The 27,795-nt window shown below is 37.9% G+C and overlaps 1 protein-coding gene across 10 annotated transcripts; it reads left to right on the top strand.

Moving 5' to 3' along the window:
* Positions 1-86: 86 nt before the first annotated feature.
* On the top strand, positions 87-26,737 carry cnpy2 (canopy FGF signaling regulator 2). Of its 10 annotated transcripts, none has more exons than XM_051676684.1 (11): positions 529-734; positions 972-1,071; positions 1,191-1,343; positions 1,434-1,517; positions 1,778-1,947; positions 2,110-2,202; positions 2,984-3,099; positions 3,204-3,401; positions 3,893-3,989; positions 5,425-5,487; positions 25,201-26,737. In XM_051676684.1, exons 6-10 carry the CDS (start codon positions 2,199-2,201, stop codon positions 5,478-5,480), a joined length of 471 nt encoding a protein of 156 aa, XP_051532644.1. In that variant the 5' UTR covers positions 529-734; positions 972-1,071; positions 1,191-1,343; positions 1,434-1,517; positions 1,778-1,947; positions 2,110-2,198; the 3' UTR covers positions 5,481-5,487; positions 25,201-26,737. The 10 variants fall into 10 exon arrangements, 9 of the variants coding, with proteins under 9 accessions (XP_051532639.1, XP_051532640.1, XP_051532644.1 ...); XM_051676685.1 differs by having other exon boundaries at positions 1,778-1,951; XR_007895085.1 differs by lacking the exons at positions 1,191-1,343; positions 1,778-1,947; positions 2,110-2,202 and adding exons at positions 88-238; positions 5,105-5,170.
* The last annotated feature ends 1,058 nt before the right edge of the window (positions 26,738-27,795 follow it).

Raw genomic sequence — 27,795 nt, 5'->3', positions numbered from 1 at the left:
TCTATTATTATTATTATTATTATTATTATTATTATTATTATTATTATTATTATTTTATCGTAATCTTGACCAACCATTTTTGGAGATTTCGTTCTTTCCTCATTCAAGTAGATAGGAGATGTGCTTTTATGCCGCTTGTTGACACAAAAATAGCTGCCTAGACTGCCTGAGAGCGTTCCAAAGGTGGCTGCCGAGTGGACTGACCTGCCTTAAAAGGGACTTTGTCTTTACATGATAGGTAAGCATTCAGATGGATTATGAGAAGTCTGCAGAGTCAGGGTGTCTGAAACTATATACCATGTGAATGTAAAATTTGATAAAGCAAGGAAGGAATTATTTGGTGTAATACTTTGGTGTAACCACCTATTCCTTGTCCACATTCCTTGGTCAGAAGGGAAAAAAATAAGTGAAACATCAAAATCTGTTATAGAATAACAGAATAGCAGTAATAGAATTATGTCTTCTGGCATTAGTGCCAGGATTTGAAAGAATGTTTTATTTTTTTATTTTTTATTTTTTTTTCTTAAGGTTAAACATCTGTTGGTGGCGGTAATGTACCGTGTGGCTTTCAATCGGCCATAAAATCCTAGAAGAAGAAGAACAACAACAAGAACGTGGCACAGATGTAATTACTGGGCGTTTGAGGCAGCTCACGGGTCAGCCCCTATCATCAGTGTCACGTCATCAGTTAGCGTAGAGCGGATGTGGCGCGTGCAGCGACTTTATTGTTAAAGGTTTGTATGATCACACAACACTTAAAAATATGCTTGGAAGTGGTGTAGTGCGATCAGTTAATGCTTTGACACAGTGCATGTTTTATTGGCCCATTAGGTTTTGCTGAAGGTTGTAGACTCTTGGTTAGCTGACATTCATAGGCAATTCCAGCTAACCAAAAGTACAGTTGCAATAAAAATGATATTGTGTGCAATAAAGTGTCTTAACAAAACCATTTTTGTTTGTTTGTTTTGTAGATGTCGATGGAAAAACATTTGTACATTATCGTTCTCTGTGCATTGTTGCCTTTGCACATATTGTTAGTTCAAGGAGCCAGACAAGACATCAAATGTGGAGGTACTTTAACTTTGTCATACCCCTTAGAATTTATTGAGATATGTGTGCATGAATACTGTACTGTATGTCCCTACAACGAATACAGGAAATACATTCCCATTGAAATATCCCTCTTTTAGTTTAAAGGAATATTCCGGGTTCAATACAATTTAAGCTCAGTCGACCGCATTTGTGGCATAATGTTGATTACCACTGAAGGGGCTGCTTTACCCCTGTCTCTTCGGCCTGTTGATGACTTGAATACATTCACTAGCAATTGTTATAATCCAAAGGTAATTAAGGTGTTTTTAAAACATGCACATTTATTTAGGTTATGTTATAATCTTAAATGTTGCATGTAACTTGTGTATTTGTCCTCTGAGGTGTGACTGAGGGTCTGACCCATGTCAGGAATGCAAAAACAGTGCTTTCACATTTAGCCCGGCTCCCAGAGGACAACTATACATGTGAGTTGTAATTATTTAATTGATCACTTATTCAGTTTAAGTAAGAGTTTTATTGGTTTACATTTTCTGTCATTTTTTTACTGACACTAATACATTCTTAGCATTCATCACAAAGTATATTTCTGCCTAACTTTGCTCTGTTGCATTTGGACGTATTGTTCTATTGTCATGTTTGTTTCAGCTGGATAAGGCCTGTGTCCCAGTGAGTGTGTCCCAACCTTGAGAGAAATGTTGTGTTCTGTCTAATGATGTCATTGCAGGGATTGTTTGTAGTTTTGAGAATCATGTGAGAGGAAGTCAGAGGAACTGGACACCAGTTTATCTAAAGAGAAGACTCACCTCTGACACATTTCTGCTTACCAACTCGACTTTGTGTCTTAAAAATATAATCTTTGAATGATTGCATTCACATAGATGAACAGAACACCATGTTCGTAAGATTTTTAGAATTATCTGTATGTTTCACCTATAAGATCTCCATACTTTATTTGCTCATGCCTATAATTACTGTTGTTTCTGTAATCTAAGTTAGTTCGAGGTTATATCCTCAACTAATTTTCTGTTTCTGTCTTTTGCCTTTGGAAATGTGTAGAATTTTGTCTTCAGTAAACTCTTTCTCAACTGACTGGAACTTCAACTCTGTCTCCTGTAACTCATCATTGTAACATACTGGTCTCTCTCATGGGTATAATTGTATTTCCTTGCACCACAAAAAGTAATTTTGTCTCATCCCTCCTTTAAAAAAAGCAAAAAGCGAGGTGAAAGTGAGGCACTTACAGTGGAAGTGAATGTAGCCAATCTTTGGAGGGTTTAAAGGCAGAAATGTAAAGCTTATAATTATATAAAAACAATTCTTCTGTTAAAACTCATGTATTATTTGAGCTTTAAAGTTATTTAAATCTTCATTTTTACAGCCGTTTTAGGGTTTGTTGACATTACATCGTCATGGCAACGAAGTTGTAAAATTGGCCATAACTTTACACAGAAAAGGTTAGGTGATTTTATCACTATAAAAACATGTTAACACCGATATTGTTTGTCATGTGGCTATACTTTTGAAAAATTGTCCCCCATTCACTTCCATTGCAAGTGCCTCACTGTAGCCCAATTTGTTTTGTTTTTTTAAGAAAAGGAGGGGAAAGTCCAAATTATTATTATTTATTTCTTTTGTGGTAATCAACATTATGCCACAAATGCTGTCGATTGAGCTTAAATTGTATTGAACCCGGAATACTATTTTAATCACAGCATGCACTCAAGCTGGCATAAACGAAACAATGAAGATTCATTTTATCGTAGCATTATTTGAGAGTCTTCCAAAGAGCATATTGTGTGCTTCAAAGAAAGCAAGAAAAGTTAACAGATCATATATTTGGTAAAATCTGATTAGTGACCTAGAAATCTCAAATGTTTCTTAATCATTATATGCCATAAGTTACTCTATACATGTTACTATTTTTTCACAGCATGCAGGGCATTAGTTGATGAAATGGAATGGGCCATATCACAAATAGATCCCAAGAAAATTATCCAGACTGGATCATTTAGGATCAATCCTGATGGCAGTCAGTCAGTCAGAGAGGTGACAAATTTCTGTGTTTTATCACCCTGGCAGTGTCATTGTTGTTTGTGCACCAAATTTTACGTTTTCCTCTTCATTTGAAATAATTGTTTTGATATCCGTAGGTTCCTTTTGCTCGTTCTGAGGGTCATCTGCTCGAGTTGATGGAAGAGGTTTGTGAGAAGATGAAGGATTATGGTGAACGTGTTGACCCCACAACCAATCGCAAGACATACGTGAGACATACTTCCCGTGATGGCACAGCCATGGATCTTTCTGATGTGGCCTTTGACTCTAGAGTCAACTCCAGTTTAAAGTTTGCTGTAAGAATGTCACTTTCAATTGTCTCCTTTGTTCTTAAGCCAAAACAGACTTGAGCACATTTAACAGAAGATGTACTTAAAAAAAAAAACATGTCGTTCCAAACCTGTATGACTTGCTTTCTTCTGTGAAACACCAAAGGAGAATTTAAGCAGAATGTTGACATTGCTCATTTCCAGTAAAAGTTGCACCAGGGGCTCCAAAGAGAGAGAGAAAAAGATAGCATAATAAAAGTAGTCCATATGATTTGTATGCTGTATTCTGAAGTCATTAAATAGATTTGAGTGACTTAATTGAAGTCACTATTTGCTGAAAATCTAGCTTTAAAGTCATGTTCATCTTTGATTTTCATTATATTTTTGTACTTTTGTATTCCGTGGAAGAAAGTCATAGGGGTTTCTAAAGATTTTTGGGCTGAACTCTTAAATTAATAATCTAACTTTGTTAAAGAAATGGTAATTTTCTCTTTCTTTGTATTTTTTTTTTTTCACAGTGTGAAACAATTGTTGAGCAGCATGAGGATGAAATTATTGAATTCTTTGCTCATGAGACAGACAACGTTAAAGACAAGCTCTGCAGTAAGAGGACAGGTAATGCTGCATAAGTGAAAAAACATGATTCATTTAACATCGAACCAATGTAACTTGATATTTGTCTTTAGATTGTTCAATGGTAAGTCTTGCAGTGAGCTCATTTACATGGACACCAGAAATCCTTTATTGTGAGAAACCTTCTTAAAGGGTTAGTTCACCCTAATAAGAAAATTCAGTCATTGTTTACTCACCGCCGTGTCGTTTTAACCCAATATTTCTTTCTTTTTCTTAACACAAGGGGAGAAATTGTGAAAAAATTTTGTGCTCAGTGATGTCATATTATGGCAGTTTATATTGACCACCTCTTCAAGCTTCAAAAGGATGCAAATGAAAATTCTTAAGTCTAATAAATTATTCCATGAGACTCATGATTGTTCTGAAAGCGTTTGATGAGAAACAAACTGAAATCTAATGTATTATTTAGTGAAACTGTTGGCTGACCTTTGCTCTCCTCTGCACGTTCATGAGACTGCACAAGAGCAAGAGCACACAGCCTCTGCTCACAAAATGGGGCGTTCAAGTGAAAACACTATTTATTTTTTATTTATTTTTTTATCTAAAAACAGGTCCACCACAGTGATAGAAACAACAGAACACAACACAGCTGCACACAAACCAAAGAACCAAACTTACTAAATATGTCTGATGAGTTTGTAGTCGGAGAATAGATGCAGTTCTATGCCCAGCCTCATTTGTTTGAAACAGAATACTCAATTAAACAGAGAGAGATAGACCGAGGAGGCTGAAGGCTGCTACAGTCACATCGTGTCCTAACCTGACGGCAAACGCCACATGATAAAAGATATATTTTCTATGTTAATCAGAGTTTCTGTCCTAATCTGCCATGATCTGCCGTGAAGGACATACTGTCTGTTGCTTGGTTTCTATTTTTTGCATTGCAGTAGAAAACCCTGCCTGCTATGAACTGGCACTGGTCCAAAACCCTTTCTCATAACAGTATATTGAAGCCTGCATTTCACTAGCTGGTTAAAAACTAACAAGATTCACTTTAGGTTAATCGCGCGAGTAAACACGCCTGCTTTGCTTTGCTTTGCTTTGGTCAGGCTGCGTGGATGACAGCCTACATTTCATTTGTTTATTTTTGCTTTCAGAACAGCATGTGACGTAATAAGGAAAACACCAATATTAATCCTTGAGATTTCCAACCCAGCATACAGGTACACCGTCCTTAAACCATGGTCACACTCAATTACATTAAACGATTAAAAGAGAAAGCATAAACCCACATTGTGGGGTTCAAAAATCTGAGTCTATTCAAAATATAAATTAAACCTAGAAATAAAGTTTTAGGACTTTGCAGATGCGATTCACTGAAAAGGACTAAATAGTTGATCGGTTCGTGATGCGCGAATGGCTTGCACATGCAGCGTGAGTCTTGTCACACTTTAATAGTTTTTATCCTCCCATTCAGCTGATGAAAACACGCTGCGTGATCATGAGGAAGGATTACATCAAGATGTAGATTGAAATGCAGGTGAGAAAAACTTCATATAAATAAAATAACCTGCTCCTCTCTCTCTGTTGCTTGCACGCTAGTGATTACATGATTACAATGACATAATATAAGAAATATGTAAGATTCCACACAATTTCGTGATCAGTAATCAAATAAGCAAATTTGTGACGTTAACTCATTTTGTACAAAAGGACAAGTTTTCTGTCTTTAAAGCACATTCACAAGATGCTCTGTGAAAATTCACATGCAGGATCATGATTATATCATAATCGAGTCATGCACAAAATTTTCACTCAAACTTTTATGCTGATAATATAAATTGTAATGAAAAATATTACTATTAAAATCAGAAAAATCACATACATGCGCATGTTGTTTTGCGCATAGGCACAGCCATTGACCAGGAAAATAAAAAATGGCACTCCATGTCAAAAGGGTTGCCGACCCCTGGTGTAGTCTATCCTATGAGCAAGATGATGCTGGTAGAGGCCAGTGAAGTGCATCACAGTCCGGCTGGAAGCTTGTGGCAGTTAAGTCCATCTCAACTCAGAGGTTCAGGCATGTAGTCTTGTAATCCACAAGGCTTGTAGTCCGAGGTTCAAGCTTGTATCTGTTAATTTCAGTGAAGTATTCCATCCTATGTCAGTATAATTAGATACATAGAGAAAAATGTTCGTAGCGCTTGGTGCTGCATCCAATCTGATCAGTTGCACGTGTGCGCTCCAAATGAACGGAACAGGTTAACAACATGGAGACTGATATAAAATACACCGGTAATATTTCCAGTACGATTGTACAATCTGATGGTAGCTTAACTTCGTCCATCATGCATGTATATACCGGCTTAAGACCATAACTGGCCCCAGCGTCTCCTTTCTTTTAATATCCAAAATAAAGTGTGTTACGTGACTGTTACGGGCACTTCATATCAAATCATATGGATAGGCTATAAATGGGAGAATCAAACATCCACCGCTCCTTTGCTGTTCTGCTCAGCAGCAGCGAATGATGATTAAACATGCAAATTGTTTGATATACAGTGATTATTTCTAGATAAACTTGATCTCTAGATATTAATTTCTAGATAACTCTCTAGATAGACTTGGTTCAGTTAAAAATGTAATACCTACATTTTCATATTTTTTACTATTATTTCTCAACATCTGGGTTTATTAGATTTACATTTTTTACATTGTTGACAATTTCTTGTGTGGTGCAGTATTTTTGTGCAATTTTCTCGCACACCTACTGTATAATGAAAATAACTATCTCTAGGTTGACTTGCATTCTAATGAAGAACATGTAATTTGAATCATGTTTGAGTTACTTTTTAGTTGAGTACATTTAAAAGTTGTAAAATTGAATCTTGAATCGTCCTTAAGTTTGAAAGTTTTAAAAAAATGTTTTGCCATATCGCCCAGCCCTAGTGGCCAGTGGAGTTCCATATTTTCCGGAATATAAGTCAAGTTTTTTCATCATCTGAAATGTCCTGCACTGTAAAAAAAAAAAAAAAATGTTGAGCAAACTTAAAAATTAAACGCAACCTGATGCAGTAAGATTTTTGGGTTCTCTCAGCGACGTTTTAATAATTATCCTCGGTAACATTGCATTTAGTCAATGTGAATTTGTTTGCTAAATTAAAAAATAAATTCTTGTTGAGAGAACTACTAATTTCTAGTTCAGCCAACTAACAATTCCCAATATGAGAACATTCATTTTGTCTTAACTTTTATATGAAGTTAAGTTCAGAGTTGCCTCTGAAGGGAGAGGTATGTCTTGCAAGGCATGGCAGTACAATTGTTTGACATAGACACACAATAGACCTCAACCCTTAACACAAACCTCAATAACGGTGACAATCAACAAGCCTCTTCAAGTTAAAAGATGAGTTCCTAACATCACCACTCAACTTTTAACTAACAGTGGCACCCCCCCACCCAACAAAAACAGCATAAATAAATTCAGCAAACAGCAAGAAATAAGAACACTAACCACATAATTTATTCATGTTGCAATGCATGGTGGGAACTCACACATCAGCAACTCTGTTCAATATGAAATTGTTTGTTCAGACAACTCTGTTTGCATAGTTGGGAACACATTTAGGGGAATATTGTTGGTCTAACATATGTTTTTATATAGATGCAAAGTAATTTACATTTTGAGTTTCTGTGACTCATAAACCCCCGTAAGGTGGATAAAATGCAATTTCAGTTTTTACAGTGAGCAACTTATAGTCTGAAGCGACTTATATACATCATTTATACGGAATCAATGTTGGCCGTTCAAATGCACACACACCAAAACACATTTGCTTACACTCAAAGCAACTTCATAGTGACGGTAAAAGTATTTAAAGTGGCCAATTCAGAATATTTTGCCTTTACAAAGTACATTATGCAACAAGTTTATATATTCTGTCCTATAATAATATTACTGATCTAACAAACTTTAGACCGCTGTCAAACACAACTCTTCACAAGTGATGTTTCGTCATACTCGTAGTAAAAACATTCAGTCATGGAACCGGATAATTAAAGCACAGCAAAAAGGGTAATGTCAGAAATATCCACATAGACAATCGCTAATATTAATGAATAAATGAATAGAATACAGCAGGCAAACTGTTTTACTCGGACTAAAAGCTGTTTATTTGTATACAGCATAGAGTTACAAAGCATAGAGATGCATATTTCCTGAGGTAATTTAAAGGAATGTTTCGGATTCAATACATGTTAAGTTCAGTCCACAGAATTTGTGGCATAATGTTAATTACCAAAAATAAAACAAAACTCGTTCCTCCTTTTTTTAAAAAAAAAACATTGAGATTCCAGTGAGGCACCTACAATGGAGGTGAATGGGGACAATGAAAGTGAATGTGGCCAATTTTGGAGGGTTAAAAGGCAGAAATGTGAAACTTATAATTTTATAAAAGCACTTGCATTATTTCTGTTAAAACTTGTGTATTATTTGAGCTGTAAAGTTGTTTAAATTGACATTATTACAGTCATTTTAGGGTGTGTTGACTACATCGTCATGGTAACAAAGTTGTAAAATTGGCTATAACTTTACTCAGAAAAGGTTTGTTAGTGATTTTATCACTTTGAGTGAGTTTACACGCGTATCCTATCCGCTATACTTTTGAAACGGTGAGTATTTTAATGTTCAAAAATTGGCCCCATTCAATTCCATTGTAAGTGCCCCATTGTAACCTCTTTAAAAAAAAAAAAAAGAAAAGGAGGAACGTGTCAATTAATTTTTGTGGTAATCAACATTATGCCACAAATGCTTTCGATTGAGCTTAAAGGGATAGTTCACCCAAAAATGAAAATTCATTCATTATTTACTCACCCTCATGCCATCCCAGATGTGTATGACTTTTTCTTCTGCAAAACACAAATTATGATTTTTAGAAGAATATTTCAGCGTTTTGGTTAAATTAGGTAAAATAAGGTAGTATCGTATGCAGTTCCGATCAACATAGCAGTCGTGACAGTGATGAGACATATACCAATTTACAATAACATCAAATTAACACAACACAATTTAAAGTCTAATATACACATAATTACACACAACACAATATACAAATAATAACATACACTGTACAGTATACAATGCACACAATGTAGATACACATTATTCAATAAAAAAAAGTATATATAGAATGTACAGAAGGTTGTATTGTACTGTATTGACATTCAGGCTGTCGGATGATAGTAAGTTGTTAAGAGAGAATATAATATAATAATAATTTATGACAGTCCGGTGTGAGATATAAGAGTAAGAATAATAAAGTGCAGTGCGATGTATTTTGATCGTGGGAGATCAAGAGTTCAAAAGTCTGATTGCTTGGGGGAAGAAGCTATCATGGAGTCGGCTGGTGCGGGTCCTGATGCTGCGATACCGCCTGCCTGATGGTAGCAGTGAGAACAGCCCATGGCTCGGGTGGCTGGAGTCTCTGATTCTCCGAGCTTTTTTCACACACCGCCTGGTATATATTTCTTGGAGGGAGGGAAGCTCATCTCCGACGATGTGTCTGGCAGTTCGCACCACCCTTTGCAGTGCTTTGCGGTTGTGGACTGTGCTATTGCCGTACCAGGCGGAGACGCAGCCAGTCAGGATGCTCTCTACAGTGCAGGTGTAGAACCGTGTGAGGATATGGCGGTTCATTCCAAACTCCCTCAGCCGTCTCAGGAAGAAGAGGCGCTGATGAGCCTTCTTCACAACGACTTCAGTGTGGATGGACCATGTGAGTTCCTCAGTGATGTGGACACCCAGGAACTTGAAGCTGCTGACTCTCTCCACTGGTGCGCCATTGATGGTGATGGGACTGTGTTCTCTGTCTTTTCTTCTGAAGTCCACCACAAGCTCCTTTGTCTTACTGACGTTGAGGGAGAGGTTGTGCTTCTGACACCAGTGTGTCAGGGTGTGCACCTCCTCTCTGTAGGCTGTTTCTTCATTGTCAGTGATCAGACCTACCACCGTCGTGTCATCAGCAAACTTGATGGCATTGGAGCTATGTGTTGCCACACAGTCATGTGTGTACAAGGAATACAAGAGTGGGCTGAGAACACAGCCCTGTGGGGCTCCAGTGTTGAAGGTCAGTGATGAGATGTTGCTGCCTATTCTAACCACCTGGTGTCTGCTTGACAGGAAGTCCAGGATCCAGCTGCACAGCGAGCTTTTTAAGCCCAGAGCCCGGAGTTTCTCATCTAGCTTGGAGGGCACTATGGTGTTGAATGCTGAGCTGTAGTCTACAAACAACATTCTCACATAAGTGTTCTTTTTTTCCAGGTGGGAGAGAGCAGTGTGTATTGTAGATTCAATGGCATCATCAGTGGAGCGGTTGTTGCGGTAAGCAAACTGCAATGGGTCTAGAGAGAGAGGCAGCACAGAGCAGATGTAATCTCTGATTAGTCTCTCAAAGCATTTGCTGATGATGGGGGTCAGAGCAACAGGACGCCAGGCATTTAAGCAAGTGATTTTTGATTGCTTTGGAACAGGCACAATGGTGGATGTTTTAAAGCATGTGGGGACTACAGACAAAGAGAGGGAAAGGTTGAAAATGTCCGTTAAAAACACCAGCCAGCTGGTTCGCGCACGCTCTGATGACGCGGCCCGGAATGCCGTCTGGGCCCGCGGCTTTGTGGATATTCATCCGTCGGAAGGATCGGGTTACATCCGCTGCAGAGACGGAGAATGAACTAACCTCTGTAGCTTCGACCGCGAGAGCTCTCTCCGCGAGGGCGGTGTTATTTCCCTCAAAACAAGCATAAAAAGTATTTAGCTCATCCGGGAGAGAGGCAGCGGTGTTCATGGCGGAGTTTTTATTCCCTTTAAAGTCCGTGATGATGTTAATTCCCTGCCACATGCTTCTAGAGTTGGTGGTGTTAAACTGTCCTTCAGTCTTGTTCCTGTACTGGCATTTTGCTGTTCTGAGGGCATAACTGGCTTGTTTATGCTCCTCCACGTTCCCGGAATTAAAAGCGGAGGTCCGCACATTAAGTGCCACGCGAACATCACTATTTATCCATGGCTTCTGGTTTGGATAGATCCGTGTTGTTCTGGTCTCTACGCACTTTCTGATGAAACACATTACGCTATCAGCGTAAAGCTTGATGTCGTCATCAGAGGCGGACTGGAACATCTCCCAGTCCGTGTGATCAAAACAGTCTTGTAGCGTAGAGTCTGATTGGTCCAACCAGCACTGGATCGTTCTGTTTCAGTTTCTGCCTGTAAGCGGGCAGAAGCAGAATGGAAGACTGGTCCGATTTGCCAAATGGTGGGCGGGGGAGGGATTTGTAGCCATCCCGGAAGGGAGAGTAGCAATGGTCCAAAACCCGGTCCCCTCGTGTGTTGAAACTAATGTGCTGGTGGTATTTTGGTGCGACTGATTTGAAACTGGCTTTATTAAAGTCCCCGGTCACAATGAACCGGGGAATCAGGGTGCGCGGTTTCCTGCTTGCTTATAATCCCATACAGTTCCTTGAGTGCCCGGTCTGTGGCGGCTTGTGGCGGGATGTACACAGCAGTGATAATGACCACTGTGAATTCCCTCGGTAGCCAGAATGGTCGACACAGAAGCATGAGAAATTCCAGATCAGGAGAGCAGAAAGACTTGATAGAATGTACGTTCCTCTGATCACACCAGGATTTGTTGATCAAAAAACATACACCACCACCTCTGCTTTTACCTGAGAGGTCTTTCGCTCTGTCCGCTCGGTGCACGGAGAACCCTGCGGGTTCAATGGCTGAGTCTGGAATCTCCGCAGACATCCAAGTTTCCGTAAGGCAGATAATGCAGCAGTACCTCGTCTCTCGTTGGAAAGAGATCCGCGCTTTCAGCTCGCAGAGCTTGTTATCCAAAGACTGAACATTTGCCAGTAGAATACTGGGTAGCGGGGGTCGATTTGTGTGGCGTCTTACTCTGATGAGAACGCCGGCTCTGTTTCCCCTTTTCCTCCTGCGTTACCGCGGCCGTGCAGCACAGACAAAGGGCTCCGCTTGCGTGTTTGTAAACAGCGGGTCGGCATTGAGGAATTTGAAGTCCGGTTTACGGTGTGAAATTGCTGAACCAATGTCCAAATGTGTTTGTCTGTCGTAGACAATAAGGCAGACAACATCCAAGACAAAAAACATAAGAATTGTAAACAAAACAAACAAAACACTACCATGTTGTGTCGGAGCTCGCAACGCAGCAGCCATACTCGGCACCATCTTGAGTCACAGTTACGAGTCGAGTCTCTCATGCACTAAGTGTGAGGAGTGCTATTTGAATGATGCACGGAGCTGCTGTCTATGTAGAGCATTCTAGGCATAATTTCAGGAAGGATGCTGCCATAGAAGATAGTTGCCATAGAAGTAGGCAGGAGACATCAAGGCAGCACGCCCACGCTCTCTGGTTGGTACAGGCTGCAGTTAGTGGTCATCATTCAGCAAACCATAGCAGTGGGAGTGGACATCGGGTTGGACCGGAGCTGGATCTGGTAACCTCAGGATATGTATCCCGAAGATGTGACGGAAAAGCAAATAGAATATAAGTGTAGATGCCATTCAATGTAAAAGCAGCGTAATAGAATATGAGAAGTGTTTTAGTTTCCGGCAGACCTGACTAATGCAGCATAACTATGATTTGAAGTCTTTAGTCTAGACTTAAACTGAGAGAGTATGTAGAGTCCTGAACAAGGCTAGGAAGACTATTCCATAGTTAAGGAAATGGATCTACCTCCTTTAGTGAATTTTGATATTCTAGGCACTTAACAGTGAATGAGACTCTCGCTAGACTTTGCCTGCTGGGGGTTACCTTTTAGAAACAGCCGATATTCCAGAGTTGTTGCTGTGTTTACTTTCGTGATTTGCACCTGAATTGTGCTGCAATAGCGGGGTTTTCCTCTTACGTCAAACTCCAGAATTACCCCAATGCACAGATACTGTACACAGACATGAGGGAATTTTTTATTTGTGTGTATAACTTAGAATAGTTTACAGTGTATGTGCTTTTCCCTTTTCCCACTGTACTCCTAGAAGTGTTTGAATTCTAGATGTGTACCAAGCACTGATGATGACTTACATTCTTGGGCTAAAACAGACGCAGTGTAACTAATGGACCCTTTTCACATATTTGGGTTTGCAGAGCGGAAATAGAATCATAGTTGGGTAAACTTGAATGGTGGTGAATGGAGACAACAACAAATGTAATTTTTTGCATACCTGTTTGCTCCAACAGCAAAAGACAATTTCAGTGATTACGATTTCAAGGCTTTTCAAAGGAAGATATAGATATAGATTTCTGGATAACAGCAGTAAGAAGAGAGAAATAAGCTACATTTTCTGTCACTCCCTCAGCAGCTGTGTTAGAAGCCTCATCGCAGTTGTGATAACTCGATTTTTAAAACTTACTCTAGGGTAATATAATACAAAGTTCAATGTTATACATTTACACTAAATATTTTAAAAATTGGAAATATAAAAAAGTTTGCTATATTTACGCTGTTAAATAAGGCGGAAACGTGCCATAACACGTCTGTGAAAAGTGTCCATAAAGAAGAATGCGGGTGTCTTGACACATTTTAAAGGTTGAATTTCCTTTTAAATTGACACATCTGGAAAAGAAAAAAAAAATCATAGTTACTGCACGAGACACTGAAAAAACATGAGATACGGTACAACGGCTAAAGCATACATTTAGCGCATGCTTGTTTAGAAAAAGACGGTGGCATTTGGAGTGAACTGCCCCCAGAGAGTGGAGGTCTTTGGTGGTTGTGTCTTAACTATGCCTTGCTCCCTTATCATTGTCTCACTGCATAAGCATTAGGTACGTACATATAACTGTATTTAATGAAAAACACTGTGGAACCGCCGGTATTATGAAGCTGGAGTTTGTGGTAGTACCATAGCCCCTGTATAGGCTTCTATGCAACACTAAGTTAACATAGAACCGTCTTTTAAAGCGTTTATTTTCTCGTTTTACTTTTTTACTTAATATTTGAGAATATAAACTGGCTAAATCTTTTGACTTAATCATTTTACACACATCTGTTAACGGCCAGATATGTTGTTTGCAATAAAAAAAATCACTATAACACAGTGCTAATTGGTTTATATTGATTTGTTGTGCCCTCTTGTGGATGTAGGAGACAGCAGCGATTTAAAAATCAGGGCATGTATTCACAAAAAATCTTAAGGCCAAAAGTAGCTCCTAATGTGGAAATTTAGGGGCAACTCTTAAAAATTGGGGGTGTGTCACTCCTAATTATAGGACTCTTTTCATCTCAGAAATGACAATTTTCATCTGAGTAAGTTATGAAGCATTTTAACGCTAAAAGTAGCTCCTAAACCCATGACAGCTTAGAGGTCCTCCTGAAGACTTCTAAACCCTTAAGAGTGACTCACAAATGATCTGAAGCATGCCTGCTATTGTCAATCCACATTAAAAACAATGTTTTAGAATATTATTATGATGTTGTTATTTTTAAAAGGTATCGCTTGAATCACAGTTGAGTCGATGCATTTAAATATTACATTATAATATTATAAACATTATTATTGACATAGATCTTTAAAAAGAGTATTGTCTGAATCACGAGGGTGTTTTTATTATTGCTAAGTTGGTTAGAGATGCAGTTAACTCTCCCACGAACCAAAACAACCCAATTACACCGGAGATAAAGGTTTTGACAACTCTGCACACCCAGGGCCCATATTCACAAAAAATCCTAAAGCTAAAAGTAGCTCCTAATGCGGACATTTAGGAGCAACTCTTAAAAATTATGGGTGTGTCACTCCTAATTATAGGACTGACTACATTTTCAAGAGTAATTCATGAAGCATTTTAACCCTAAAATTAGCTCCTAAACCCACAGCAGCTTAGCAGTCCCATCAGGTTTTTCCTGAAAATGCAAAAAGTGCTCTACAAATGTAGTCTCCATTTGTGAAACAAAGTTAATCTTTTTTTTTCTCAGAAATATGCAAACAATCTTGCCAAACACTAGCATCTTATCAACAAAATCAGTGCCAACAATTATATTCAACAGTTTCTTGTCCATCACAATATAAAAACTGCTGATTGTCAGCTTGTTGGTCCCTGAAGCCAGAACGTATGGCTGCTGATGTCCCTCCTGTTTCTCAAAGTGTTCCTCTAGGCTCCTGCAAGACAAAGAAAAAAGCAAAACACCATGCAATGAGTTACAATATCTTATATAATTTTAACTCCAGTGTTATTTTTCATAAGTATTGTAATTACCCTGTGAAAAACAACTAGATCTATTTCTAAAATGTTACGTGTTAAATATTGAGCATGATTCAGCTCACTAAACAATAAATGTATATTTGGTCATTAACATCGTACCTGAATGCTCATCCATGGATTCAGCATTGTATTGGTTTCTGGCAAACTTCAGCAAACGTTTAAGCACTCGTAAGAGAAGTCACTGCTTGTCTGAAGATTTTTCATTATTAAAAAGTCAGCCATTTTTTAATCAGTTTGGCAGCTGTTTCTGGTGCAAAGAGGAGGCTGAAATGCTTGAGTATCTGTAAATTCAGAAAAATAAAAAACGCTTTACTGCAATTCACCTTTAAGTGGATTCAAATTACAAACATTGCCATGAATATCTGTTCAGTTATTTAATGAATGCTTACATGTTTTGTTTATCAATCAAATGTCTTGCTAAAGGTGGTATACAGTAAAACCACAGTGAATAATTGATTAAATTGTATAAAAATTTCCCAAAACTTTACTTAAGTTATGCTTAAGCATTAAACCAATATCTCAGGAACTTCTTCATGACAATTTCATTGTCACTGGTGTGATTCAATGGCATTATCTCTTCAAGAGTTAGTTAACCCAAAAATGAAAATTCTCTCATCATTTACTCATCCTCATGCCTTGCCAAATTTGTATGACTTTATTTCTTCTGCTGAACACAAATGAAGATTTTTAGAACAAAAATCTCAGCCCTGTAGGTCCATACAATTCAAGTGAATGTGCTCAAAAAGCACAGAAAGGCAGCATAAAAGTAATCAATACGACTCCATTGGTTTAATCCATGTCTTCAGAAGTGATTTGATAGGTGTGGGTGAGAAACAGATCAGTATTTAAGTCCTTTTTTACTGTAAATCTACACTTTCACAATCTTCTTGTGTTTTGGCGATTTGCATTATTTGCACATTTCGCTACCTACTAGGCAGGGAGAAAAATTTATAGTAAAAAAGGACTTTTTCTCATCCACACCCATCAAATCACTTCTGAAGACATGGATTTAACAACTGGAGTCTTATGGATTACTTTTATGCTGCTTTTATGTGCTTTTTGGAGCTTCAGAGTTCTGGTCACCATTCACTTGCATTGTATAGACCTACAGAGCTGAAATATTGTTCTAAAAATTGTGTTCTGCAGAAGAAAAAAAGTGATACACATCTGGGATGGCATGAGGGTGAGTAAATGATGAGATGAATTGTTCACCCAAAAATGAAAATTCTTTAATTTGGTTTCATCTGTACTTACCAATGGGATTACTTTCTACTCTGGATTCCTTGTGGCCACCCTAAAGGCTAAAAATAAAAACAAACCTCTAATTAATTGGTTTCTAATTTCCATTTTTAAGATGAACACAACACCATTATCATGGTCACAATTAGCAGCTGTTAAATACAACTTAATGGATAATAAAAATAATAAGGATTGCCAAATTTTCAATGCTTTTCAATACAGAACGGTCTCCGGTGAGGGGGTTTCCCTTCAACATTTCGGCATTCGATAGGATTGCATGTCAGCTGGGGGTTTTGAAGCCACTTTATTACACACTGTCTAGCTACACCAGGCCTGTCCATTGATGCGACACGCCGCAATGGCTTTAGGCGGTCTACACTGGATGCGAACGTTCTAAATGTAAAATTCTAGAATCTAAACTGTTAATTTGTCTTGATGGCAGAAGTAGCAACAGCACGTGCAGAGCAAAAGGGATCGTGGCATCCATTTACTCTAACAGCTTAATTTATTAAAATGGGATCTATCTGCTTTTGACGCGATGTTCGTGTCCGATATATGCAAGGAGCTAAGAGCCCACATTTCGGTCAAAATACGAGACATGCTGAGTAATACTGGACAGTTGGCAACATTAAGTAATAAATAGTACTGTTGACCTGATTATAAGAATGAGTGGCTGCTTACAGTGCACTAAAATTTGCCTAAAGTGAGACAGATATGCGGTGCAAATTCACAAGTTGCCGTAACATGCCCAGACATACACTACCGGTCAAAAGTTTTGAAACACTTGGCTGAAATGTTTCTCATGATCTTAAAAATCTTTTGATCTGAAGGTGTATGCTTAAATGTTTGAAATTAGTTTTGAAGACAAAAACATAATTGTGTTAATTTATTATTAATATTATAAAATTAATTTATTTCATTAAACTACAATTTAATAAAATAAAAAAAAAATAAAAAAAAAGTTTTTTAAATTGATAACTTGGACCAAATAATAAAGAAGAGCAGCCAATAAGTGCCCAACATAGATGGGAACTCCTTCAATACTGTTTAAAAAGCATCCCAGGGTGATACCTCAAGAAGTTGGTTAAGAAAATGTCAAGAGTACATGTCTGCAAATTCTAGGCAAAGGGTGACTACTTTGAAGATGCTAAAATATAACACAATTTTGATTTATTTTGGATTTTGTTTAGTCACAACATAATTCCCATAGTTCCATTTATGTTATTCCATAGTTTTGATGACTTTACTATTATTCTAAATGTGAAAAAAATAAATAAAATAAAGAATGTGTTTCAAAACTTTTGACTGGTAGTGTACACCAAAAATAACAACTTCATGAGAAAAACAGCTAAATAATATACCCGCAGACATTAAAACATCTCTTTAATGCTAAACATCTCATTAATGCACACTATTTTATGACCAACAGTAATGGTCAAGGACAACTTCGGATAGTTCAGGCTTCTAGGTAGCCAACGATGATGTAGAAGAATAAGCAGTTTAAATGTAAATTTGTTGCCGTGTCTAAAATAATTAAACTAACATGCAGAGATGAACACATTTAGATATAAAATGCAAACTTTTAAGTAGTTCTACTTGCCAGTTGCTGCTCTCTGCGAAGTGAGGGAAAATGGTGTCTGAAAAATTCCTCTGTCACACATCACTGCCCAAATACCCGGATGTTGAAAATAACACTGGCAGGTGTTATATACCTGTAACTCTGTGATTTTACACCCACTCTACCAGCGTCTAATGCTGAATAATGTTAATCTAACACTAGAATCTCAACACTTTACTCTGAAATGCCTTAACACTTGAATTTTAACATTGGTAAATTTGCTGTGTCAATCGCTAAGAGTGATTCACAAATGATCCGAAACATGCTTGCTGTCAGGGCAGGAGTGGGATTCATATTCAGCCTGGGAATTTGGGACATTCTAAAATGTGAAAAACGCTTAACATGGCATAATGTACTAAAACAGTAATATTTGAATACCAAATTCAGTATGCACCTTATTGATGATGCATACTATATACAGAGAAGCAGATGAGCCCAGAATCTGAACGCAACGCGCAAAGTTGCACGTTAAGCGATTTCTTCCCATAGAAAACCGTCATTAAGAAAACGCTTAACGTGAAAATGCTTAAAATGGCTTAATGTACTAAAACGGGGATATTTGAAGACCGAGTTCAGTATGCACCTTGATGATACATACTATATACAGAGAAGCAAATGAGCCCAGACTTTGAACGCAATGCGCAAAGTTTCTTTATAGCGGTTTTCTTTGGCTGGAAATCGCTTAACGTGCGACTTTGCGTGTTGCGTTCAGATTCTATGCTCATCTGCATATATAGTATGAATCATCTGAATTCGGTCTTTATCACTGTTTTAGTACATTTAAGCCACGTTAAGCGAAGATTGGTTGAATTTGCAAGAATTCTTTGCAAAATCTTGGAGGGACTGGCTTAGAAGTCATCCTTAAAATCCCTAAGAGTGTCTCTCAAATGATCATATTCAACCCAGGAATTTAATCTCCAAGTCAGTTATTTTTGGTCTTTTTTTCACTCTTTATTGTTGGTAACTGGTACTTTTCTTTAATGACATGTAAAAATGTAAAGACAATAACAACCTTCATTGTTTCCTGAGCATTTCATTGCTGCACATGTTTTCATTGGATCTGTTGCTATGCTAATTATCTAAAATACAAAGGACTGACAATTTGTACATTTTGAAATATTTATGTACAGTTACAGTTCTATCGTGTTATTATTTGCCTTGGTAGAGTTTAAAATAAACTTGACATTAAGGGAAAATTATCAAATTTTCTCACCCTCATGCCATATCATATGTGTATGACTTTCTTCTGCAGAACACAAATGAAGATTTTTAGAAGAATATCTCAGTTCTGTTGTAGTCCATTCAGTATAAGTGAATGGTGGCCAGAAATTTGAAGCTCAAATCACAAAGGCAGCATGAAAGTAATCCATATGACTCCAGTGGTTAAATCCATGTCTTCAAAAGCAATATGATAGATGCAGTGTTGGAGTAATGGAATACATGTAACAGGATTACTTATTTAAAATGCAAAATATAAGTAACTGTACTCCACTACAGTTACAATTTAAATCATTGGTAATTAGAATACAGTTACATTCAAAACGTATTTTGATTACTGAAGAGATTACTTTGCATTTTATTATCATTTGTTTCATTTAATATTTAGTCCTTTCAGATGGAAAAATGTATACATATAAATGATGCGATCCAAAGTGCATTTGAACAGCAGTGAAACTCTTATGATGTGTTACATTCATACAAGTAGACAGAGGAGTTTGAAGTAAGTTTGGAGCAGAAGAAATATAAATAAACCTTGTGTAAATTGTCAGCTTTACGCTAAGCTAAAATGCTATTTCTAGCCATTTTACATGCACGTTACCAGGCACGATCATTTTTTTTATCAAGAAAATTCACATTGGATCATAATTTCTTTTTTTCTAGTAACACCTTTGATATTAGGGAAAAAATAATATTCTTGATGATAATTTTTGTATTGTTTTCCTGTAAAAATATCTGAAAATCCTTAAAACAAGATCAATTAGATTTATGTTGTTTTAGAAAAAACACTGCATAAGATATTTAGGTTTTTCTGAGAATGTATTTTTAACGTGTATTTTGTCTTACTGTACTGGCAGAGTTTTTATAGTATTTAGAATACGTTACTGACCTTGAGTAATCTAACAGAATACAAATTAAATTTCACAGCATGTATTCTGTAATCTGTAGTGGAATACATTTCAAAAGTAACCCTCCCAACCCTGGATAGGTGTGGGTGAGAAACATATCAATATTTAAGTACTTTTTTTTACCATAATTTCTCCTCCCTGCCAAGTAGGTGGCAATATGCATGAAGAATGTAAATCCCCTGAAAGAACTCTTAGAAGAGAAGAGCCTTAGAAAAGTGAAAGTGGAGATTTATAGTAAAAAAGGACTTAATGATTTCTTTCTCACTGCTTCTCATTTACTTGCATTAAAAGGATCAACAGAGCTACAGTTGGTACTCAAAGAAACTGATCCTCTTCATCCAGTTGCTGCCGCCTAAAAACTTTAAATTCTCGCACGTGAGACTCGTTAGCAAAATCGCCGCGAGGAGGCGAAAAGGGTTTGAAGAAAGGTGTGAAGAAAGTGAGGGTTATTATGATTAACATTGTTAATATTATTATTTGTATTGTATTTTTAACATTTTGATATGTAGAAGGTGATCAAACAATGCAAAATTAATAGCAGCATTAAAGCTTAGTTAGCTCATGAGTTGGTATATAGAACATTTTTTTAGAATGTCAACCTTTTTCAATAAATAAAAAAACTGTTGCTTCATAGATATTAGTTATCTAATTATCTTCCTGAAAATAAAAATGAAAATACATTGTGAACATTCATTATTTTATTTGTTAGCCATACTGAAAAAAATTACGCATAGGCTAATTAATGGCGTTAACCCGTGTTATAATTGACCTGGCAAGTCGGTAGTGATAGACTACAATACAGTGGTCAAATAAAACCCTGCTTATATGCATAATTAAATATACAGTATATGTGCTCATATGATATGATTTAAAGTTACAGAGGATGGTGTGGAGTAGAGAAAAGCTCAAGTTCTTGAAATCATCTTATGTGGACTGATAAGCTGGTGGTTGTGTGCTCGGTACGACATGTACGACAGGCTGCAGGTTCGAGACCTGTTTCTCTAATCTTCTTGTTTGTTTTAATACACGTAGTAAGTTATATATATCCTGCTGATTCATATAAAAACATTTCACGATGTGGCTGGCATTAGCTAACTATTTTTATGCGCATTTAGAAATTGCGCATAAGAAATCCTAAATGGAAATGCTTTATGCAAATAAATTCACAAAATTCGCTAAAAATTTGATTTTGTTAGAGTTTTGCATTAGTTAAAATGAGCATTAAGGTGATGGAAACCCAGAACGATGACATGTTTTAACCATTCGTGCACGTGTTAGGAGTGTATGATGGCTTGGTGTGACTGGCCCAACAAAATAGACCTTGGAACACAATTCTTCGAACACAGATCTTGATATACTTAAGTTTTACTGTGGGGTAAACTGGGTCCTCACAATCCTCCAGAAGAGCTTTGGGTATGGGCATTCCCGAGTCCCAGGCTTGTGAAGGCATTTCAGCCCACATTATATCAGATTGTTTACGCCCTGAGCTACTACAGCAACACTATCACTGAACTGTTTGCAGGCATTATTTAGATCTGGGTGCAAACAGTCACTCCGAAAAATAACATTGAGCTTTTGGGCAACATCGAATAGCAAATAATACTTACTAATAAAATAAGACAGATAATGAATAACAAAGCAGAGTTTTTTGTTTTTGTCTTTTGTGACAAGAACTTACATTTTGAACTGCATAACTTTTCTGGTTATTACATGTAGCATAAAACTCAAATGCATATTGAGACATATTATACAAATAATGTGGTCGCAATACTTCCAGCCTTATTCATGTAATGGCAAATTGTGATTCTTATTAAAATATTTCATGTGATGCTTCCATAAATAATAATTTGGTTTACTTTTTCTTACGTTTTTATTGCCAGGAGAAAATAACATATGAAACAATGATATACATATAAACTCAGCAAAAAAAGAAACGCCCCTTTTTCAGGAAACTGTATTTTAAAGATAATTTTGTAAAAGTCCAAATAACTTTACAGATCTTTATTGTAAAGGGTTTAAACGATGTTTTCCATGCTTGTTCAATGAACCATAAACAATTAATGAACATGCACCCATGGAATGGTCGTTAAGACACTAACAGCTTACAGACGGTAGGCAATTAAGGTCACGGTTATAAAAATTTAAGACACTAAAGAGACCTTTCTACTGACTCTGAAAAACACCAAAAGAAAGATGTCCAGGGTCCCTGCTCATCTGCGTGAACATAGGCATGCTGCATGGAGGCACGAGGACCGCAGATGTGACCAGGGCAATAAATTGCAGTGTCCGTACTGTGAGACGCCTAAGACAGCGCTACAGGGAGACAGGAAGAAAGCTGATCGTCCTCGCAGTGGCAGACCACATGTAACAACACCTCCACAGGATCGGTACATCCGAATATCACACCTGTGGACAGGTACAAGATGGCAACAACAACTGCTGGAGTTACACCAGGAACGCACAATCCCTCCATCAGTGCTCAGACTGTCCGCAATAGGCTGAGAGAGGCTGGACTGAGGGCTTGTAGGCCTGTTGTAAAGTAGGTCCTTACCAGACATCACTGGCAACCACGTCGCCTATGGGCACAAACCCACCTTCGCTGGACCAGACAGGACTGGCAAAAAGTGCTTTTCACTGACGAGTCGTGGTTTTGTCTCACCAGGGGTGATGGTCGGACTCCCGTTTATCGTCGAAGGAATGAGCATTACACTGAGGTCTGTACTCTGTAGTGGGATCAATTTGGAGGTGGAGGGTCCGTCATGGTCTGGGGCGGTGTGTCACAGCATTATCGGACTGAGCTTGTTGTCATTGCAGGCAATCTCAATGCTGTGCGTTACAGGGAAGACATCCTCCTCCCTCATGTGGTACCCTTCCTGCAGGCTCATCCTGACATGACCCTCCAAGCATAACAATGCCACCAGCCATACTGCTCGTTCTGTGCGTGATTTCCTGCAAGACAGGAATGTCAGTGTTCTGCCATGGCCAGCGAAGAGCCCGGATCTCAATCCCATTGAGCACGTCTGGGACCTGTTGGATCGGAGAGTGAGGGCTAGGGCCATTCCCCCCAGAAATGTCCGGGAACTTTCAAGTGGCTCGGTGGAAGAGTGGGGTAACATCTTGCAGCAAGAACTGGCAAATCTGGTGCAGTCCATGAGGAGGAGATGCACTGCAGTACTTAATGCAGCTGGTGGCCACACCAGATACTGACTGTTACTTTTGATTTTGAGCCCCCCTTTATTTAGGGACACATTATTCCATTTCTGTTAGTCACATGTCTGTGAAACTCAGTTTATGTCTTAGTTGTTGAATCTTTATGTTCATACAAATATTTACACATGTTACGTTTGCTGAAAATAAAAATAGTTGAAAGTGAGAGGATGTTTCTTTTTTTGTTGAGTTTATATTAATTCACATTTGATAATCCTGTTTAAAAATAGAAAATATGGGCTAGCCTAACAGCACATTAAATTAAAGCACAGGCTCAGCTTTACAGTTTTCCGAAGTTAAAATTGTTTGAATATGCTGCCTAATGATGCTCGCTCAACAAATGCATGGATGTCCTCGTGAACGCTAAATGTTGCAGAATAGTGTTTATCATGGTCCTCATTGCTGCGTTCCTCCAGCAAATCATTGTTTGTTCTTGTTTATAATTCTTATGTTGGTTGGCAAAACAAGCAGTACTGCCTCGAACTGAATGGCCGTGACATTGCGAGAAACAGCTTTGAGTTTGTAACATATGTTCGTATTTGGATCATAAGGACAAAGCGGAAGACGGCGATTCCCACACAGGAGTGTCTTTTATTAAACTCAAAAACTTGTTCGCTTTACAGCGCAACGGGAAAGCTTCACACGCACACAAACTCAAGGTGCTTCAATATACAAGAACAATGGCAGCGGCCAACAAACATGCAGCTTCTCAGCTGGGCTCTCTCGGAGGGACACAACCCCCCCCCCACCGACTCTCACTGTGAACATTCATCTCAGGTGGATGTTCTTACCGCTTTCTCTCTCCCCAGACAGGCGCTCAACCATGCCCACACCTCCACAGAGGCGTTCAGCTCTGGCCTTTGAAATTCTATGGTTACAGCCCCTTAGCGTTTAAAGCTGATAATGACTCAATGGGACGCACGTTTGTTTCATTGCACCAACACAGGATGAAGAAATATTCAACAAACAAACAAACTATCCATCCAACACTCTTTCCATCTTTTCTATCTGTCTGTCTGTCTGTCTATCTATCTCTCACTTGCTCTGTCTCATCCATCCATCCATCCATCCTCCCTGTCTTGCAATCACTTTGGGCAGTTTAAAAGAGCACACTTATAAAATATGTGACGCCATCCATAGCAACGAGGTCAACTCCGCTTTACTCTTAACTTAAGATTTCCTTTGTAAAACTTGCTCTTAGCAGTTTTGTGAATGGATTTTAAGTAAGAACTATTAGCTAGGAACTATTTTGAGAACTCCTAGAGGTAAGATAAAAATCTTTGTGAATTCAGGCCCATATGTCTTGTAGATTTTTACCCCTACCTGAAAAAATGTCTTTTAATATAATTCAAATATTGGAAATATTTCAGTGAAAAATTTGAATTTATTTTCTCAGCCCTGTTGACAGCACTAACTTGTTGATATGATGTAGGGCTTCATCCTATGATGTTAGTTATCCGATCTGTTCCAAGCACATGTGCACTCTTCAAAAACATGTAAGAATGCTGCTTATGCATTTACTTGACCACATAAGCGGCATTCTCAAAGAGAAACCTTGGTGAAACCGCTTTCTCTGAATCCCTTAAACTATGTTGGGAAAGCAGTGTTATCGTTTACTTGATGTTTCATAATGCTGCTTTCTGCAAAACCCAGATGAACCTGCATGTAAATGGGGTCAGTGTTGTATTTATTCCACCACAGCTAGAAGTGGCGTAACCTGTCCACACATATGCACTTGCATCTCTTTTATTACTTAAGTAATTTAAAACAAATTGTCATTCTGTTTACAGATCTTTGTGATCATGCCCTGAAGATACCTCATGATGAATTATAACTGAATGAGCTGAACACGGGTGCAACTTTACCATCTGAGAACTTTAAACTGTTAAATTTCAGTAAACAGATTCTCATCACAATTTGCAGCATCGAGTGATGGAGCTACTGATTCGATGTTTGGAAAAACTATGTTCTTGACCCCATGGGTTAACTGCTTACCTGTTCAACTGCATTAATGGTGTAATGATCCAAAATGTTTAAGTAAACCTGACTCTACAGCTAAAAGGAGATCGCTTCATGGGTCTCTTCAATGGCACAAAAGTTATTTTTGTGCTCTTAGATTTTGCTATTGCTATTGATTTAGGAAACGCGTTCTAACCGTTCATTTACTGCAAACACAGTCCCTCTGGACTGCCTGGCTCCAGAGGTGGATAGGGTTCACAGTACTTCAGGTCATTGATTTGTAGTCTAGATCCAGAAGATCACTGGCACCCCCATAGGGTGGTAAAGGTGCATTTAAAGCTTTAAGAATCATAAACTTGGGTATGAACAGTGATCACCCTTTTCCCTTTTCAGGTGACTTGTTAATAAAGATTGTGTTTTCTATTTTTCCTTGCACATATTATTGCCTTATTCTCTTTATTCATAAAGCAGTTTAGTATGTTGACCATGTTTCTTTTGATTTTTAATGATTTACAATAACATTCTTTGAAGTTGAAATGTTTCTTAACCATGGATGTGGACATTCTTTTTGAAATGTTATGTTCTCTGTGACCTTTGAAAACGTATTTATATCCATGTGTGACTCTGCTGAGAAAAGTCACATACAGTGCCAACAAGAATTTTTATGTTTCTTGGAACTTTTATAGTATTATGTGTTTTACTGTGTGATGGTGTAGATGATATCATATGTCATTATGACAGTGTTTGCCACTAACCAGCACAAAGCAGTCTAAAATGTCAATGGAATAAAGTCTAGATTTTTTTCAGAAATGTTGATTGTGTGCAGTTTGAGGTGTTACACATGAATTAGTAAATACATCTGTATGTTTAAGTACTTCTCTTCCAAGTAGATCGGGGCCTGTATGTAAAAAGCCGCTTAGAGTAAATTTTTAGACTTAAGTGTGTCAGAATTCTAAGAATGATATCATTTTGCTCTTATTCATAGACTTAAGTGTCGTGCATAAAGGTTATAAGTGTTAAGACTTGGTCTCGGCTAAACCAAATTATTTATAGTTTTGCGTTGATGTGTCTGCATCATTCTGTGAGTACACGGCCAAATGCTAAATGTGTTTCATAAATAAACAAAAGCAATGTAATTTCTGGATTCAAAAGTATTTATTAATTTATTGTAGCATCCAAAATGAGTTCAAAGTATTTGATCATGTTGAAATGAAGGTACATACTTATTGTACATGTTGCCTGCATTATAGGCAGAAAATAAGGAAATTACTGTATGCTTGCTCTTGAGTTGCTTAACTACTCGCCTGAATAACACAAAATGGGTGTCGTTTTAAAGAATTTACAATGCATATAAACAATATAACCAACTCTTACCAGGTGCTTTTTAATTTGTTGACAAAATAGAAGTATTCCGTTTCCATAACTAATGAAATATGATTATTTCCTGTACAGTCAACTTCATGAAATACAAACGGAATAAAATTAAAAAAACAGCAGATGCTCCTGATTGAGACAATTGCTTTAATGGTCATGAGTCCAAATACAATGTGTTAGCCTATGATAGATATTAAAATAATCTTGGATAAAATGTGATACTTCCTCAGGCATCCTTGTTATCATTCTGGGAGGCGGTCTCTGGTGAAAGTGGACCAATCACATTTGTCGTGGTCTGCTTCGACACGACGCATAGTTACACTTCTGAAGAGGTGCACTGACGTGTCAGGCTACCAATCATGACTCCGGTTAGGACCCAACTTTTTAAATAACTGTCCCCAATGTCCATCCCATCACCCAGGATACAGAGTCTGGGGCTAAATGAAAGTTCAGTGTTCAGCACCTCACTCATAAATTTCTGAACCCTCTACCAAAATTCTTAGATCTTTACACATCCCCAAAATACATGTATTGTGTCCCAGTCTTCTGATTGACACCGCCAGCAGGTGGGTGTGTCTTTAAGAACCAACCTATACAATCTAGAGGGGTCCAGTAGAACCGATGCAAAATCTTAAATTGCATCAGACGGACCCTTGCATCTCTAGATGCAGACTTGATGCTTTTTAGGATCCTGGCCCACACTCCCTCCTCCAATACCAGATTTAAATCCTTCTTCCACAATCACGAGAGAAGACGAAGCTCCATCCCCCAGACTCTGAATCAACAGGGAGTAATACACTGATGCTTCATGACCTTTCCCAAAAGCAGTAATCACCATTTCCAGAGTATCTGCCGCTTTAGGGGGGTGTACATTGCTCTGTACTATTTTTGGGAGAAAGTGGCACAGCTGTAAATACCTAAAGGATCTAGGAATCTTAAAATGTTGAATTAAATTATCAAAAGATCTCAGTACTCCACTCTCATATAGGTCACTGAGTGTAGTAACCCCCAATCCACTCTGATCAACAGAAAAAGAACTTATGTGTAATTTA

Source organism: Myxocyprinus asiaticus, chromosome 37, assembly GCF_019703515.2.
Source record: "Myxocyprinus asiaticus isolate MX2 ecotype Aquarium Trade chromosome 37, UBuf_Myxa_2, whole genome shotgun sequence".
NCBI lineage: Eukaryota > Metazoa > Chordata > Actinopteri > Cypriniformes > Catostomidae > Myxocyprinus > Myxocyprinus asiaticus.
The sequence above is the reverse complement of the archived record's forward strand: the minus strand, read 5'-3'. Positions and strand labels throughout refer to the sequence as shown.

Bases quoted from the DNA above. Each gene is read 5' to 3' on its own strand.
- cnpy2 (XM_051676679.1), top strand. From the start codon at position 972: ATGTCGATGGAAAAACATTTGTACATTATCGTTCTCTGTGCATTGTTG. The intron at 1,072-1,433 runs GTACTTTAACTT...TTGTCCTCTGAG, and splicing joins ACAAGACATCAAATGTGGAG to GTGTGACTGAGGGTCTGACC. The intron at 3,100-3,203 runs GTGACAAATTTC...TGATATCCGTAG, and splicing joins GCAGTCAGTCAGTCAGAGAG to GTTCCTTTTGCTCGTTCTGA.